The 14,788-nt window shown below is 36.8% G+C and overlaps 1 protein-coding gene, 1 long non-coding RNA gene and 1 pseudogene across 5 annotated transcripts; 1 reads left to right on the forward strand and 2 right to left on the reverse strand.

The window, feature by feature from the left end:
- Window positions 1-4,049: 4,049 nt before the first annotated feature.
- Window positions 4,050-11,424, reverse strand: LOC107273314 (annotated as a pseudogene). The gene is made up of 12 exons (XR_003061505.1): window positions 11,194-11,424; window positions 10,408-11,111; window positions 9,954-10,331; window positions 9,676-9,880; window positions 9,122-9,277; window positions 8,894-9,059; window positions 8,264-8,436; window positions 5,202-5,581; window positions 4,766-5,143; window positions 4,491-4,695; window positions 4,236-4,391; window positions 4,050-4,174 (listed from the first exon to the last, which is right to left on the reverse strand). The product of XR_003061505.1 is annotated as an uncharacterized LOC107273314 (transcript).
- Window positions 5,585-9,012, forward strand: LOC107273322. 3 transcript variants are annotated; one of them, XR_003061507.1, is made up of 2 exons: window positions 5,585-5,898; window positions 5,996-6,886. XR_003061507.1 is itself a non-coding variant. In XM_015751403.2 (2 exons), the coding sequence occupies exons 1-2, from the start codon at window positions 5,650-5,652 to the stop codon at window positions 7,572-7,574; spliced, it is 321 nt and encodes a 106-aa protein (XP_015606889.1). In that variant the 5' UTR covers window positions 5,585-5,649; the 3' UTR covers window positions 7,575-9,012. The 3 variants fall into 3 exon arrangements, 1 of the variants encoding a protein (XP_015606889.1); XR_003061508.1 differs by having other exon boundaries at window positions 6,354-6,886; XM_015751403.2 differs by lacking the exon at window positions 5,996-6,886 and adding an exon at window positions 7,503-9,012.
- A 755-nt stretch (window positions 11,425-12,179) lies between the features above and the next one.
- LOC112495184 lies at window positions 12,180-13,968 on the reverse strand. The gene is made up of 4 exons (XR_003061509.1): window positions 13,473-13,968; window positions 13,035-13,401; window positions 12,533-12,934; window positions 12,180-12,460 (listed from the first exon to the last, which is right to left on the reverse strand). It is a non-coding gene; the product is annotated as an uncharacterized LOC112495184 (long non-coding RNA).
- Window positions 13,969-14,788: the final 820 nt, after the last annotated feature.

The raw sequence follows: 14,788 nt of genomic DNA on the forward strand, positions 1-14,788 counted from the left end.
TAATATTATAGATAAGTGGACCCTTAATGTGGGCATTATTTTGTACGGTATGCAATATTATATTATGATAAGTGCATTATTAAATTAAATGTTATTTGCTAAGGTCTTAAACACTATATTATATATAAATGTGCATCCTTATTGTGAATACTAATTCTGACAGTGTGCAACACACATTATACTATTATAAGTGTATTCTTAATTTTACTATTTGCTACAGTGTGGGACATAATACTATATGCAAGTGCTGTTCTATATAAACCAGTAATTTGCTATATGGTTAGAGTTGTTTGTTTGCTGAGGATAAAAGAAATATCAGTGCATGGGATAGTATTAGGGGAAAGAGGGACATGGGGGGAATGGGGGATATTAATTTATCAATTAGTTACAATTGGTGGTTTGAACACTTTTGTGGTATTATATTATTTGTTTGACTGTTGTGTTGAAAATTTAGCAAAGCACGTGATAGAAGTATTAGTCTCGTGATGCACACAAAATTTTTTTTATTGCAAAAGAGTGAAACTTTAGCATAATAGGAAAGTAATCAGAAAAATATTTCAGTTATAAACATATCTAAATAGAAATATTGAAAACAAATTCTTTATATTGGGTTGTTTAATGTACCAAATCAAGATCAGTCAGTTTAAACATTTAAATCTAATTCTAATATATGTATATTAGTGACTCGCATAGTCACTTGAAAATAAATTTAAGATATTAAGAAAATAAGGTCAAAGAGTAGTCAAATTTCAATTAAGATTGTATGATTAACGGAGCAATGACAACTCTGATAATGGTGAAAATGCTCACAAATTTTCTCATATTAATTCTGATCAAGTAAAAGTATAAATATGAAAGATATCAATTGATTTCAGGGAGTGTACTCTGCTCAAATAATTGCTCAAGAATTTCGCATAATAATATCGAGTTTCATATAATGTTCACTGTTACAATGCATTTATTTCTTGTATAACTTACTTGGCCATGTCAACGTATCTCTTTTAACCTTTCTTCAGAATCCTGTGGCTTGCAATAACTCTTTAGAAACGTATCCAACATCTCCTTTGTGTTTTCTAGTCTTGTTCGGGTCTCCACGAATTTCCAGCACATTCCAAAGTCCAGAAGAATATATATTGCCGTTGCTCGTAAAGTCCTCAACACCAGCAGAGCTCATTAGAGGATCATTTATTACGGACATGGCGTATGTGAATATAAAGAAGACGATAAATGCAGTATAACAATTGAAAGCATATCTCGAGCAAAGTAGAAAAATGATTGGCATCCTGCCCCTACAGAGAGTAAAGAAAGTGAAACTCAAAGGGAGGGTGTGCATCGCAAGACGGTCAATTCAACTGAGTGATCATCCCTCATTGGGGGGAGGTGTGTAGAGCCGTAAGTTGTGTATCGAATATTCTTTTGTCTCAGCGGTAAAGGCGCACCAGAGGTATCATTTGTTGCGGAACAAGCACTTGGTACTATCATTATGGGCTAAAGAATGCAACAAGATATTTTTCAACATTTATAACTTTTTCTACTTTGTAAGGGAGGGAAATAAGTATCGAAGAAAGAAAAAAAACTAGGGAGACTTTGGTGATATTGATCTGTCATGGGAGAATTGTTAGTTCCCAAGCAGGGGAAGAAGTGCTGTTCTTGGGATAAATCAATCAATCATCAGTTCTATGTGTACTAAGACAACTTTAAATAGTATTACATTAATTGACAATGATTTTAAATTTTTGGATTACTAGTATCCTTGCTATTTTAGTACATTATATACCGAGTACGACGCTTTTAAGATCTGAAAGGAATAATGTATTTCAAACAGTTTTAAAGCGCTCGTTAAACTTGATTGATACCCACAGCTACATAAGATTCGAGTGACAAGGTAATAACATATCCACTGGTAAATTCAATTGCTCGCTGAGCTCGAATCATGACAATGATAAAATTCCTTTTAGTTGAACTTTTCAGACAAACCCAATTACTTTGGAAAATAGCATCTTTTATCTCCGTACTCTGTAATTCGATTTTCCCAATATGTAATTTAATTATCTTGTGCTCTGTCGTAATTTATTGTTGTAAGTGAACTTTGTTACGTAAGTCCTGGTATTAAATAATATTACCTTCAGGATGACTTCGTTCCCGTACCAACAGTAGACGAACAATTGAAACAGCACATTTGCCAAGTACAAACACATTGACACAAATCTTACACTCAACACGTTAATTTTCACTAGTTGAAAAACACTATAACAAACAGTTCCTAGGTTTACAAAGCACTGCAGAAAATTATTATCAACTAGTCTAGTTGATTCGTCTATTGATTTATATTCATTATCCTGTCAGCAAAATAATTATTTCTATACAACTCATTTATGGGTATTATAAAAACTTTGTCATATTATTTGTTCCATTACCTTTCGAAGCTTGCATCGCAAATTTCATCATTGTCATATCCCTTATGCCAATAACATGTATGCATCTTGTTAAAATATGCGTTTCTTTGAGTCATACGACGATCAAAGATAAAGTCATGAAAGCATCACCCATGAAATTGTCTATGTGATCGAAATTAATATACAAACTGGGGAAACGTGAAACCACACAATTTAATAATCGCGAAAACAACTGTAAGGGAATTTTCATATTGGAACACAACAATGGGTTGGCTTCCAAAAGCCGCTTACTGTTCACAGCTTAAAGCACAACGGCAGAATTTCCATGTTCGAGATATCGTTGCATCACCCTACTATTTTCAACCGGCGACTGTCGCTCAACCAAAGGTGAGCAGCAATGATGGATCGCATTAATAATTTGTCATCCACAGTCTTTATGCTGATTCGATGTTTTTTGGTCCCTAGTGATGCTATGGACGACATTAAGAAATTACTGCTGAAGCTCTTCACGCTGAGAGAAAGCTCACGCTCGCACATCGAGTTGGGGTATTTTGGCGTATTATCGAATGACGAATTCATTGGGTATTTTCCTGTTTCGCTGGGGGGATGATGTGCACGAAGAAACACAGCGTCTCAATGACATCGATTGGCCAATGCTATGGGGTAAGCAATCAATACTGACCTATAGCTTGCAGTAGATAATAGGTATCTTTTTTATATTGTTCCATATTTTGTACGCTGGGAATTTAGACTGCATTTAGAAACTGTATAAGGTGCAATAATTGATATCATTAATACATCTTGGCAAGATTGCATATAGGGTTATACCTATAATTAAATTATACGGTAAATATTACTTTGTTCTTGAAATTATTAACTACACCCTTGCTAGTAAACTATTAAATGACTGCAAACAATACGCTGTGTGCATTGAAATTGACAAATATTGTGTTGGCATGAAAGTAATGAGACACTCTAGAAAACTCGACACATATCCTTTTTTAAATTAATTGTTTTTGACCATATTTTAGTATGTTGTAGAACATTCTAGATACTTCCGCTCTATGGGTATACTATACAATAGAATACGGTCTCATTAGAGTGTCTCATTTCTTTCATGCCAACCTAATAAAATTTATTTCAGCGCGCTGTCATGCGCACATACTTTGTAAAACAATCGTATGCAGAGCCTAATGGCTCCTTTTCCTAATGGATTTATTAAGGATTCCATCGTCCGCGAACTGTCAAAAAAACAGATTGAACTCAGACAGATTACAGTAATTTGAGTCCATCTAAACTACATTCGTGTCGATTTTAATATTACTTCTATGAACTTTTATCTTTTCAGATGATTTTTCTTTTTCAACGTGTCCACCAGCTTCCAGTAAATGAAAGCACCAAGTACTGCAAATCACTGGTGCAAAGTACTGCAATCGCTGTTTACGTGACGAGATTGAGATGCACATATTTACGTTGCATTTCATGAAGAATAACAAATGCGTGCATGGTGCTTAAAAAAACCAGAAGCGTTAATTTATTAACAGTTGGGTGGAGAAAAGTATACGTTAATTAAAAGTAAATTAATTAAAACTTTTATTCTACATACGTAAAATAACAACTTTATAATCAATATTTTTACAATTATTATTGTTTCGCTACAATGCAATAATAACAATTAATAAGAAGCTTATCTTTGCATGTAAAAGTGCATAGTGTGCATATTAGTTCTATGATGATTGGTGCAGGAAATTAAATGTGGTGTACGATAATTTCAAAATCTGAAAAATAGTACACTCTTAGCATTAATTTCCAATGATAATTTCATATGTCAATACTCACAGCCATAAACGAATCCAAAGACAGAGTGACAACGTATCCACTGGTAAATCGGATTGGTATGTTGGTTCTCATCATAAGAAATATTAAATCCTTTTTAATTGCTTGAGGTAAAGGAATCCAATCCATTTCAAATACAGCACTCCTTACTTCGGTACTCTGTAGTTTGTATTACGAAATTGACAGTACACCAATTGCGATTAGCCGATAACTTTCAGTTGTCATAATATATTACGATATTGCACTGAGCAAACTTGCCTTTAAAATAACTTTGTTTCCGTACCAACAAAATAAAAACAGTTGGAACATCATTGTAAAAAAATACAAAATCACACTGGCCAATTCAACACTTAATATCTCGTGCTTTAAGAAGGTTAGTGCTGTGACGCAGAAAACCAATGTGCTTGTAACAATCTGAATTAAAAATATCGAATTAAATGCTTTTTCAACATTTGCCTTCACTCTGCAAGGAAAAATCAATTTTTCATTCAACAGCCTATTCTGTTTTCACGTTTCGGTCTTAGTAGACTAACTTGAATATATGATTGTGATGCTGAATGCACATTTTGAGAATATCTTTCTCTCGATTGAAGGAATAATTCTCATCCATTTGTAAAGTCTTGGGGTCATGTAATTCGACCAAACGAAGTTTTAATATTTCCAGTTGGGCGCAAATCTCAATCATTAAGCCAGTTATGTACGTGTCATTTGCTACGGTAATTGCATTAGCCAAAGTCATAGTCACTACTTGGTACAGAAACGACAGAGAAAATAACGTCAGAGACGAAAGACTATATGGCAACCAAATTTTCATTGGCAGTAGACGATCATTCACGTGATATAGCAACGATTCCAAAGTTAAGCACATTGCGCATGACATCATCATTGTGAAAAGATTTAGTGTATTGGATCTATAAGCATTTTTATAAATTAATTAACAGAAGCCACAAACACTCGTTAAAAACTTACCTACAGGTTTTGGCAAATTTCTCTAGCATTAAATTCTCCGTCGTATTTTGACCTCTGCATATCTCAGCCCTCAGCAAATCATGTATCTCAATAATTTGGGCACGTTTTTTCAGAGTATTTGTCGCTTTACAACAGATTATTATCATCGACAAAAGTAAAAAGGCGGTGTTCGCGAAATCATCGAGAGAACCGAAATTAAATACAATATCTAGAAATTCGAAAAACGTCAAACTGTACAGTGTAATAAGTACTGCAAGACTGTAAACAGTGTACAAGGATTTTGACACTGGAGAAGAATAATGCATTGGTCTCCAAACACCGCTTAATGTCCACAACTTAAAGCACAACGGCAGAACTTCCATGTCCGAGATGTCGTTGCGTCACCCCACTATTTTCAACTGGCGACTGTCGCTCACCCGAGGGTGAGCAACAATGACGGATCGCATTAATGATGCAGCATCCAATAGTCTTTACGCTGATCCGATGTTCCGTGGTCCCTATTGATCCTATGGACGCCATTAAAAATTCACTGCTAAAGGTCTTTACGCTAAACGGAAGCTCACGTTGCATATCGAGTTGGGGTAGTTTCGCGCATTATCGAATAAAGAATTCATTGGGTATTTTCCTGTTTCGCTGGGGGATGATGTGCACCAAGAAACACAGCGTCTCAATGATATCGATTGGCCAATGCTATGGGGTAAGGAATCAATAATGACCTATATTTTCCACTACATTACAAATCTATTTGTGTTATTTTTACGTTTGAATATTGGCGAATAACAATACATTTGTAGGTGAGTAAAAAGTGACTATCATAGAAAGGATAGAGAATAACATACTTGGATTTGCAGTGTAGGGAATAGATATCCTTTTTATATTGTTCATTGATATTTGGATGCCGGAGAGTTTGAATGCATTTAGAAACTGCATTAAATGCAATAATTGATTATTGCATTAGTACATCTTGGCAAGATTACCATGTAACAATATACCTATCCTTAAGTGATACGTTGAGTATCACTTTGCTTGTGAAATTTTTAACTACACCGTTGCTAAGCAACAATTCAGTGACTGCAAACAATGCGGCTGTGTACAATATATAAATTATTATTAAAATGCACTCATTACACATTCCTTGTATTTTGATGGTAGACACTTGGGTCCATCTAAACTACGACCCAACAAACCTGCCACCTCTCTGGGATATCTGCGATTTTAGGAAAAGCTACAAATAGCAAAAGAATATGTAGGATACGATGACAATAAGCTTTCGCAGAGGAATTCAAATTTATAGTAATTCTGCGACGTCCGAGGGATGTGTGACATTTGTTTATATTGCTAAATTTAAAAATTATACTATAAGCATTAATAAAAGGTGTGTAGCGTGAAATCACCATATATTAGCGCCACATTTAATATCAAATCTGCTAAATTTAACGAATTCAAATAACGGAACTCTTTATTTAAAGTGTGTTAACGTAACGTACCAGCTACACTAAGGTTTTTGAACAGCTTGAGAATAATCACTTAAGGTTTCAGGTGATTCGATCACTCGATCACTTCTAAGATACGGATCTGAATTTTGTATATGTTCTTGGCAGGTGCTTAACGGTCGTGCGTGCAAAATATTAAAATAATTAACCGTCTAATTTACCAGATAGCGAAAAAAAAAGTAACAAAAAATGTACTATATAGATATACTTCGCTTGTCGAAATAGCAATATATTTTTCGAGATATTTCTGCTTCCAGACTGTAAAAGCTGTTCAAATTTTAAGACACTTTTTCCACATCGAACATTACTACAATGATTTTTAAATTGAAAAACTTTTTTGATAATTTTACATAATTCCATATAATTATTTAAACAATGTGTGACGTGAAATTAAAAAAAATAATGAATCTATGTCCTTATGTTTATCTGAAAGATAATTTGAAAGATATACACGAAAATCACAAAAATTGGAATACTATTATTATGATGTTAGGCGAACCACCTTAAAATTCACAACAACATCATGCAGTAAAATGTTTTTTGGGATCCACATAAAACTTGCACTAAAATTACATTGTGATCTGTGGGTGACAAACGGTATTCTCAATGCAATGCTTTCGTGAACTGGCAATGGGACATCCACTTGGGATTTTTATGTTATTTCTGTTATTTTGCATCAATCTCGCAGTGGCAGTCGGCGACTTCCCTAAAATTTCTCTACGATCAACTTGCGTTTGCTGGGTTTTATATCAACTTTAACATCACTTACACTTTTTGTGTTTTCAGATCATTTTTCTTTTTTTTTTAGAATATCTACCAGCAGCTTCCAATGAATGAAAGGACCAATCCTTGTAAATCACGGTTGGCTGCTCACGTATAGTCCGAGACGCATATATTTATACGTTGCATTTCATGAAAAATTGAAAAATGAAATGCGTACGACGCGATTGAAAAGAACCAGAAGCATCAATTTAATTGCAATTCCGTGGAAAAAAAGGTACGCGTTGAATAAAGAGGCTACGCCACTTTTTAATTTAAATACTGTAACGCATTTCCTGTCATACACTCTATCTGTGACTCCAACGTGGCATTCCCCGGATCCCTTGGGCGCCAGGTGCATCCTTGCACCAGCCCGACTCGTCGGGCCTTTAATTTTTAATCCGCGGCACGTCAACTCCGGGAGTCTTCTCGACCGGATCTTCCCGCTAGCTCCTAATCCTACATGGTAGAGGGGAACGTGAGGGCGGCCAGTATCTGCAGGAATCAGCCGGCTTCTTTGGCAATAACTAAGACGGTGGGATTTAATTCCAACAATGGCCCTTTATTTCGCCTAGGTAAACGAGTACAGTCGGGTGATGTTACGAGCGCGGGTCTATACAATTCTAATACACAACGCGCGGTCGCGGAGGTCATCTCTGTTGACGGTGGACGGTTCGAATCTGCAACCGCCAGGACACGTGACGAGGCCCGCGGGCCCCCACTCCTCGTGCCAAGATGCACCGGCGGATGCGCTTCATCCCCGGCCGGCGCGCTGCATAGCTTCGGGGCGGTCGCCTAAACTGCACTTACCGAACCGTGAACCGTACCTTTCTTCCTCGTCGCTCGGGCGGTGGTTGGTAATTTTCCTCCTCGTCGGCCGTCTCCTCCCTCTGTCACTCGGAGTTCCGTCGGAGCGCCGACGTCGTCGATAGATCCAATTTGCCCTGTCACGTCCGGGCAAAAGCCATGTTGCCCAACAGGTCCTGCAATCTCACACACTCAAACCAGACAAATCGCGGTACCTTATCCGCTGATTTTCGGTATTCTCGTTCCGCGGTTCACAACGAAGTGGCCCCCCTTTCGGCCCACGGTCCGAGGATTCCCGAAGAATCCCGAGTTCACCCGAGCTCGTGCGTTTGCTCTCGCCTCGGTCCGCTCTTCGCTTTTCGGCGCTCACCGCCCGCCCGTCTCCGGGCGGCGCCGATCTTACCCGAGCCCGCCCGACTTTCGGGCTTGGCGGTGCCGGTTTCTCTCCCCGGCTTCCCCTTACTCCGAACCTCCGTCGTCATAGGCATTCTCTTGGCGGCTTTCGTCGGCGACACGGCTCTCCGTGCCCCTATGTTTTTATGTAACTGGCCGTCCCGCGGACGCCACGTTACAATACATAAAATAACGATTTTATAACAGACATTTTTATTGCTATTAAAAGATAATACATACCTAATAACAACGAACTACTAATTTTATAATTATTTTTGTTTCGGTACAGTGCAATAATAAAAATCGGTAAGAAGCTTATCTTTGCATTTGAAAGTGCATAGGGTGCATATTCGTTCTAAGATGATCGTTGCAATACATTAAATGTAGTGTATGATAACTTTAAAATCTGCAAAACAGTATATTTTCGACACTGATATTCCCAGGATTATTTCATATGTCAATACTCACAGCCACATACGAATCCAAAGACAGAGTGAGAACGTATCCACTGGTGAACTTGATTGCTCTCTCAGCCCTCATCATAATCATTATTAAATCCTTTTTCATTAATGCAGGTAGACGAATCCAATCCATTTCAAACACAGCATCTGTGACTTCGATGCTCTGAAATTTACATTGCAAATGATCATTCTATTTATTTATTTTATTTAGCTAGTACGAATGAGTATAAGACACGAGTGCGTGCAGTATAAGACTCGCGTTTTATACTCATTCGTACTAGCTAGATACAACAGTTTTTGTAACAAATGCTCTACGAAAAGGCCGTCTAACCTTTTTTTTTTACGAGAAATGGCACTGTTAACCTGCCTTAAAAATATTTTTGAATAGGTTTCCCCTTCCTTGAAAATATTTTAGATGCCTATGGCGTCTTAAATTTTTCGATAATTTTATAGTCATTTGTACAAAAAATAATATTTTAAGGTGCCCTCGGGAGACACATTACCAGGTATTCATGTGTTACAAAATCGAATTTCAATATGACTTTGATGTAATAAATTTACCTTCAAAATTACTTCATTCCCATACCAACAATATACAAGCAATTGAAAGACTATTGAAAGAAAATACACAATTATAGTAATGAATTCAATACTCAGTAACTGATGATTCAATAATGTAAGTGTAGTGGTGCAAACAACGAAGGCGCTTATAAAACATTGAAAAAGTACTACATGATTAAAAGTCTTTTCCACGAGAGCTGCGAATCTATAAAGAAAGAAGAGAAAAATGATTACTTTGCCTTACGGCCATCTCTTTATGTGCCCGTTAACCTACTAACTTGAATATATGATTGTGATGCCTAATACACATTTTGAGAATAGTCTCCTCCCGATGGAATGTATCATTTATAGCCATTTCGAAATTGTGCGATTCATGCAAATTGGCTAAACGACATTTTAGAATATCCAACTGGCCACAAGCCTGAATCATTAATCCGGATATAAATGTATCGCTTGCCACGGACACCAAACCAGCAGATATTATCGCCAAGCTTTGATGGAGATAAGTCAGGTAAAATACTGGCAACGATGACAGACTGTACGGCAGCCATGCTCTAAACGGCAGTACGCGGTCATTGACATCATGCAATAGTGGTCCCACAAGAAAAAACACTATGGAACTCATAATTATTATCCCAAGATTTACCGTATTGGATCTACAGTAGGTTTAACAGCAGAGAATTAACAGAAAATCAAATTTGAAAAATTTTAATATCTCTAAAAAAAACTTACCTACAGGCATTAGCACAATTATCAAGTATTCTCTGTTCCTCCATATTTTCAGGTCTGCAGATCTCGTCGTACAGCATGTCTCTTATGCAAATAATTTGCAAACGTTTCATAAAGGTATGCGCCACTTTGTAACACACGCCAATCATCGTTAAAAAGAGAAAAGCGTTACTCGTAAAGTCATCGACGTTTCCAAAATTCAAGGCGATGTCTACGAATTCTAGAAGCGTGAAACTAAACAACACAAGAACCGTCACGCAACTGTAGGAGTCGTAAAAGAATTTTGACACCGAAGAATAATAACGAACTGGTCTCCAAAGACTACATATAGTCCAGAACTTGAAGCACAAAGGCAGAATTTCCATGTCCGAGATGTCGTTGCGTCACCCCACTATTTTCAACTGGCGACTGTCGCTACCCGAAGGTGAGCTGCAATGATGGATCCCATTAATAATTTCTGATCTATAGTCTTTACGTTGATCCGGTGCTTACTGTTCCCCATTGATACTGTGGATGCCATTAGTAATACATCATTCATAGTCTTTATATTGATTCGACGTTCACTGCTCCCTATTGATACTATGAACGCCATTAATCATTTATTACTGTTGGTCTTTATGCTGAACGGTAGCTCATGCTTGTATATCGAGTTGGGGTATTTTCGTGCATTATCGAATAAAGAATTCATTGGACACTTTTCTGTTTCTCTGAAAGATAATTTGTACCAAGAAGTATAGAGTCTCAATGATATCGATTGTTGTATGCTATTGGGTATGAAATCAATAGTACCTATACTTAGCTGCAGAGGATTTAAGAATGGTATTTCTTTTTATGTGGTTCAATGATATTTTCAGCTAGAAGAAATTTCTGTGTAAACGCAAACGATACTTTGACAAATATTCCATAATTCTTTATCAAGATATTAATTGAATATTATAACTTGTATACATAAATTGTATACAGTTATTTGTGTAATCAAATTTGAAATTGTTGTTAAATTGTTTACGTGCGCTTAGTCGTTATACTGACTATGATTGTTGCAGTACATTAAACACCGGATAGGATGTTTTCAAAATCTACAAATATGAGAAACACTGAGTGTTGGTGAATTTTTATTTAAAATATTAGATTGATACACTTACGCTCATGTAAGTTCCCAATGACAAGGTGACAATGCTACCACATGTACAATTGATGCTCATATCTGCACGAAGCATAATAATTGTAAGATCTTTTCTTATAGAATTTGTCAATAACAGCCAATCTATCTGATATAAGATGCTTTCGATCTTTGAACTCTGCAAGAATGATTTTCTACAATTAATATCATTCACATATAAGCACCAGCAATATAATAAAATAATAAATGTACCTGAAGTATGACTTCATTCCTGTACCAGCAATAAATGAAGAGTTGATATAACAGGATGGGAAATGGAACAAAAAGACGATAAATTTCACAAAAAGCAAAGCAAACTGTGAATAGCAAATAAATATTTGACCACAGAGCAACCAGACTCACGAAACACTGTAAAGACATTGCAGGATTAAAGAATCCTGCAATTCCTTTGCAAATCTGAAATTCATAATTTTTCATTTTGATTCTTTCATCAATAATAACTTGACAATTTTTTATTTTATAAATAGAACAGACAGGCCAACCTGATTATGTGATTATGACGATGATCACACATTCGCAAATGATTCCTTTCATGATCGTCCATCACGTTCAGTATTTATATCATAACTTTGTGCGTTAGGTAAGTTAGGTAAGTTAGGTAAGTTATGCAGTTTAAATTTGAGTATATCCAACTGTTCACAGGTCTGAGTCATTAATACAAGAATCAGCGTATCATAAGCTGCACTGATTATTGCAGCAACATTAAAGACCAATGCTTGATGAAGAAGTTAGCCAAAAATTGGTCCTTGATGCAGGCTGTATGGCTCCCAACCTCTGAATGACAATACAGGATCATTGAAACCATTGATTAGAGGGCACAGTGTCAATGACACCACTGTTAGCAGGATAGCAAAGACATAATTTCGTGTTGTCTTCCTATAATTATATGAATTAAGACAGTGGATATTATTTTGAAAAAAAAAAATATTTTTTACTCAATACTCATACCTGCAAGTTTCTGCACATTTTTTTTTGTATTTTCTCTTCGTCAACATTGCACGGTTGACATAATTCGTCGAATAAAAAATTGATTAATCTTTTAAACCGTTGGCGTCTTCCCAGTATGTCTGTTGCCTTACAACAAATACCTATCATTGTCAACAACAAAAAGAAATTGTTTGTGAAGTCTTCAACGTCACCGAGGTTAATGAACAGATCAATGATTTCAGAGAATGTGAATGTATGCAGTATACAAATGATTATTAAACTGTAACCATTGTACAGAAATTTCACCAGTCGTTAACAGTTGGTCGGTCACCAAAGACCTCCACCTTTCATAAACTTGAAACACAAGGGAAGAGTGTGCATTGTGAAACTCTTTAACGTACTGAGTCTCTTTTTCTGGGATACCTCGGGGACGATAAAACGCCTTGTTAGCATTTTTATTATTCATTTCTTTTTCTTTCCTGTAGTTACAGGTTGCATCGATTCTACCCTAAGAGATACTTACTACTCCCACTGCAGTCCTTTGTTACGGCAATTGTCGACTAATAAATAAAACGTGGTACATTGCAATTTTCTTGTAATACCCGATTATTTGCAAGTGGGATTAACGTAGGGGTTGTCTTGGTATTATCGATTACACGAATAAAGAATAATATTGTTACCTGTTTTGCATGTGAATTTAGAATTAGAATCCATTCAGTTCTATTAAATATTTGATCTTGACATATATAACATGTACTATGGACAATGGTTTGTGCTATTTATAATAGCTAAATATTTTTTTATCAATTTACTTATCGAGTATTTGCTGTGCATTGTGTTTAACATTATTGTTCTAGTATATCAGAGACAGAATAGGACATCTTTAAAATCTGCCATCAATTTCCCAATTATTATCAAATCTATTGACAATTTCATCATTTAATTTCATGTAGAAACTTACAGACAAGTGGACGGCAAGAGCATGTGTAAAGTTGTTGCCTTCTTGCGCGTAGCATGATCATGTATAACGCGGCATCAGGATGACCCGTTACCAAAATCTCCACCTCCACGCACCGTCCTCGGCAAGATGGTGCCTTCGGCCTCCGCCCATAAGGGTTGCGTGGGTTCGGATTTCCGGTGGAGAAGACAGGGAAAATAATCAACCGGCGACAGTGGCACAAGGCAATTTTGAGTTGAGAACCCGTGCCAAAGGGTGCCGAACCTTCGGGATGCCATTATTGGTACCCCAGGAACTCTGAGTGACTACGGCCAGCGTCCCCGTGGAAAGAGCGCCGTGAGGAATGTCGAAAAACCTAGGGCGACCACATAGGAGTTTCAACATATAACCTATGCCATAATTAAAGGCTAATTAAAGGCTATTTTAGTGCTCCAAAAATAATTTTTCCGCTCCACCCCTAATGCCAAAAATGCATGGACTTCCTAAGTGTAGATTAAGCTGGGAGGACCACAGTCAAAACAATGTTAAAGGTAAGTGTTATAGAATTCTAGTTTACATATTATTTTACCGCTTTTTAAAAGCTGTCGAATGAGACCAAATTCGATCGAATCGGACCACCCTATCCCAAGATATACACCCCCTGGGTGTCCCGAACTGGATTTTTTAAATCTCTGAATACACATTAGCGATGTAGTCGTATCCAATCTAAAGAATCATTCATTTATGCGCACGCAATTAATCTTAAAATTCGTCTTGAATTAATGGCTCGACATTTCTGCAACAACCGATTTTACCACTTCATCCCCTAGGTCAGAACTCACCCCCTCTTTACCTATGTTCTTGTAGAAATTACAATTCCCCACATGCGAGTGCGTTTGACCTACGGGATGAAGGGGTTGATGCAGAAATATCGAGCCGTTAATTCAAGACGAATTTTAAGACCAATTGCAACGTCCTACCTTTCTCGTACGCCGAGATACAAGAACATAGGTAAAGAGGGGGTGAGTTCTGACCTAGGGGATGAAGCGGTAAAATTGGTTGTTGCAGAAATGTCGAGCCATTAATTCAAGACGAATTTTAAGATTAATTGCGTGCGCATAAATGAATGATTCTTTAGATTGGATACGACTACATCGCTAATGTGTATTCAGAGATTTAAAAAATCCAGTTCGGGACACCCAGGGGGTGTATATCTTTGGATAGGGTGGTCCGATTCGATCGAATTTGGTCTCATTCGACAGCCTTTAAAAAGCGGTAAAATAATATGTAAACTAGAATTCTATAACACTTACCTTTAACATTGTTTTGACTGTGGTCCT

Source organism: Cephus cinctus, unplaced genomic scaffold (genome assembly GCF_000341935.2).
Source record: "Cephus cinctus unplaced genomic scaffold, Ccin1 Ccin1_scaffold1559, whole genome shotgun sequence".
NCBI lineage: Eukaryota > Metazoa > Arthropoda > Insecta > Hymenoptera > Cephidae > Cephus > Cephus cinctus.